At 38.2% G+C, this 3,612-nt stretch overlaps 1 protein-coding gene across 1 annotated transcript; it reads left to right on the top strand.

The window, feature by feature from the left end:
• The first annotated feature begins 245 nt into the window (after window positions 1-245).
• Window positions 246-3,194, top strand: LOC126714526 (leucine-rich repeat receptor-like serine/threonine/tyrosine-protein kinase SOBIR1). The gene has a single exon (XM_050414714.1). It carries the CDS (start codon window positions 893-895, stop codon window positions 3,005-3,007), a length of 2,115 nt encoding a protein of 704 aa, XP_050270671.1. The 5' UTR covers window positions 246-892; the 3' UTR covers window positions 3,008-3,194.
• Window positions 3,195-3,612: the final 418 nt, after the last annotated feature.

The raw sequence follows: 3,612 nt of genomic DNA, 5'->3' as shown, positions 1-3,612 counted from the left end.
TTTTTTCCATCAATAAATGATGAGATTTGTAAGGTGGGCGGCCATACAGATCAAAATGCAACTTTTGATTTTAGACTGGCGACAGTTTTTGGCTGAAGTCAACAAAGCTGCCTTCAAAGTCGTCTTTTTAAATGATTTGATGCTTACCAAAATCTTCCAACCATTGCTTTAACTTTAGAGGTTAGTCTTTTACGTTTGAATACTTTGATTGACCATTCTTCATTCAACAATCACATGGGTCCTTTTTCTTTAAGAAAAATGTAATTTCGTTTTCTTGTAATGTGGATGCAAATTTATCGGTTGCAGTCTTTGGTCTATCACTACTCTTTTTTGTCGATGTTTCTCTCTTTTTTATTAATTTATGATGGGCTTAAATGTAGGACATTGTTGTTCTTACTCTTCTTCACCTTCTTCTTGTCTTTCGAATCAGCTGAACAGCAACAACACTTTCTTCTTCATTATCTCTCTGAACTTTTAGGCTGTGTTATATTCTCACATCACTCTCATTCCTCATTCTCAAAATTTTGAGCAATGTAGTGAACTTGGGCTGGGGTTTTAGTCTACACGTAGCAATCACTCCAACTCTCGCTTTTCTAGCTGTGGCCTCAATTATTTCCATGCCTGTGGAGTGGGTTTTTAGGATTACCCACTTTTCCAAAGTCAGCAAACAAGTAATGAATTCCGCAACTCTCTCTCTCTCCCTCTCTCTCTATCCACAAGTCTAAAGCTTCTTTTTAGAAGCTGAACCATTAGACTTCAATAGCAAAATTTCCACAGCCTTTCTTGACTTGACTAACGCGTCTTCCAAACCAACACGTTTTTCTTGACTTCTGTGCACGCATATAAACCGTCCAAGGAGTTGACAAAATCCACTCCTACAAATCCACTTCTCATGTCTAATATCTCATTCCTCATTCTCAAAATTTTGAGCAATAACCCAAACATGATTTTTATATTCAATAAAGCCCACCTCTTTCTCCTCATTTGCCTTTCCCCCCTCCTCATCCTCATTCATGCAAGACCTTATGTTCCAAAACAAAATGTTGTGGATGAGGAATCAGCTAGAAACAAAGCTACTTCTGCAAATGCATTTGCACAACCTCCAAGTGCTCTAGCTTCTCAAAAACATAAAAATAGAAAAAGGAATATACCTGCATTGATATTTACATTGTTGATTGGAGTATTGGGTGGAAATTTGCTTGGATTTGTTACATTATTGATTGGAGTATTGGGCGGAAATTTGCTTGGATTTGTGGAGGGAGCGGTGGTTTTTGGTAGAGGTGGAAGGAAGCCCTCAGGCCCGACAATCTTTAGCCCTTTGATAAAAAAAGAGGACCTAGCTTTCTTGGCCATCGAAGGGAGCGTAGCTTCGTTGGAAGTCATTGGAAGAGGTGGGTGCGGAGAGGTTTTAAAGGCAGAATTGCAAGGAAGCAGCAAGAAAATTGTTGCGATCAAGAAGGTAGTTCAACCTTCAATGCATGCAACAGAATTGACCGGGGACGAAAGTAAGAATCTAAACAGAAAAATGCGTCAAATTCGATCGGAGATAAATATTGTGGGTAAGATTAGGCACCGGAATCTTATTCCTTTATTAGCCCATATGAGTCACGGTGATTGCCATTATCTTGTATATGAATTCATGAAGAATGGTAGTTTACAAGACGTGTTAGATGAAGTTTCTAATGGGACTAAGGAATTGGATTGGCTTGCTCGGTACAAAATTGCATTAGGAGTGGCAACCGGGCTTGAACATATGCACTTTCTCCACAACCCATGTATAGTTCATAGAGATCTGAAGCCTGCAAATGTACTATTGGACGATGACATGGAAGCTAGAATTTCAGATTTTGGGTTAGCAAAAGTAATGCCTGATGCTAATATCTATATCACAGGCTCCAATGTGGCAGGGACTGTAGGTTATATAGCACCAGAATACTTCCAAACGCAAAAGTTCACAGCCAAATCTGATATCTATAGCTTCGGTGTGTTGCTAGGGGTTTTGGTGATAGGAAAGAAGCCAACTGATCTGTTTTTCCACAACACGGATGAGATATGCTTAGCTAAATGGCTTTGGAATGTAATGGCATCAGATAATCCTGAACAAGCAATTGATTCCAAGCTTATGGGAAACGGGTTTGAACATGAAATGCTGTCAGTTTTGAAGATTGCTTGCTTTTGTACTGTAGATGATCCAAGTGACAGGCCTAGCAGCAAGGATGTCAGGTGCATGCTGTCTCAGATCAAGGATGAAATACATGAGAGCAGGCCCTCAACCCAGTCGAGTCTTGAGTTATCAAAAACTATTCTGAGAGAAGGTAAGGGTAAGTTGGTGGGGAATGGGAATTCAATTTGTATTAGGAAGGAAAACCCGTGGTTGCCCGACAAGTCGGAGTGGAAAGACTTGATATCCCAAGAGGAAGAGCATAGGTGGGTCCAGTCAAAAAAATCAAGCCGAAATGGTGTTTTGTCAAAAAAATCAGCTTACAAGTCAGAGGCTTATGCTGGGCCCCACAGAATTATCTCTGAAATTCGAAGCAACATATGGAAAACAAACCTTCCTGAAAGATTAAAAATGCTTCTTTGGCGTACTGCATCAGACGATCTCCCTACAAGAGAAAGACACAGCAAGTTTATGACCATTGATAATACTAGCTGCTTGCTTTGCAATATTGGCGCCATAGAGTCCTCATTCCATTTGGTTTTTCACTGTCATTTAACAAGGTTCCTCTGGTTTGGTAGTAAATGGAATATTAGGCTTCAAGGGTTTCAAATTGACTCTTTGGAAAATTGGTTTAAATTTATACTTGATCCTCCCATCTTCTCTCCCATGGAAGCTGACCAAAAAGCTGAATTCCTTCTGTTTGGAGCATTGGTGCTAGATATGGTGTGGAGGGCTAGAAACTCTGTCCTTGATGAGGCGAAAGTTATTTCTTATGAGGATGTTCTACTTAAGGTTTTTCAGGAGCATCGGAATTTATGGTCCATTTGGATTGAGAAGAGAGAATGAGAGTAGAGTAGAGTATATTTAGTATAAAATTAACTTATTTTTACCCAACTTTACTCTACTTCTCTCTCTCCCTCCTTCTCCCTCTATCTAAACAAGTCATTAAAGATTTCTGGTCCGGCTAGCATTAAGATTACAAATTGACTTTTGTCTTGCCAAATGTTAATATTTTGAATACGTTGATTTACTTACAAGCTAAGAGTCATCCATTTTTCTATTGGTTAATTGACTTTCTTAAATTTGTTTTCCATTCAATGGGATCTGTTGTACTTATTGTGCCAACTTTTTTTTTTTTTTATTTACAAGATAAAATTTTCACTTTAACATAATTTAAATGTATATGTGTGCGAAACTTCTTCCTAAAGATTTAAACCCCAACTCTTACCTTTCACATCCCATAAGTACTTATAAGTAAAATGACCATCATATCAAAAGTGTGTGGTAGTGTTGAACTACACCTTTTTTTTTTTTAAGACTTGCCGAATGTTAATATTGGTCCAATAATGGCCCATTGTATTAAAGTCTGTCCTATATGCGATACACTTTGTCCAATATGCGATACACATTTTTTTTTTTTAAGAAAAGGGAATCAACTTATAAGATTTTCT

This window comes from Quercus robur, chromosome 1, assembly GCF_932294415.1.
Source record: "Quercus robur chromosome 1, dhQueRobu3.1, whole genome shotgun sequence".
Classification (NCBI taxonomy): domain Eukaryota; kingdom Viridiplantae; phylum Streptophyta; class Magnoliopsida; order Fagales; family Fagaceae; genus Quercus; species Quercus robur.
Note: the sequence above shows the minus strand (reverse complement) of the source record. Positions and strands in the feature narration are given on the sequence as shown.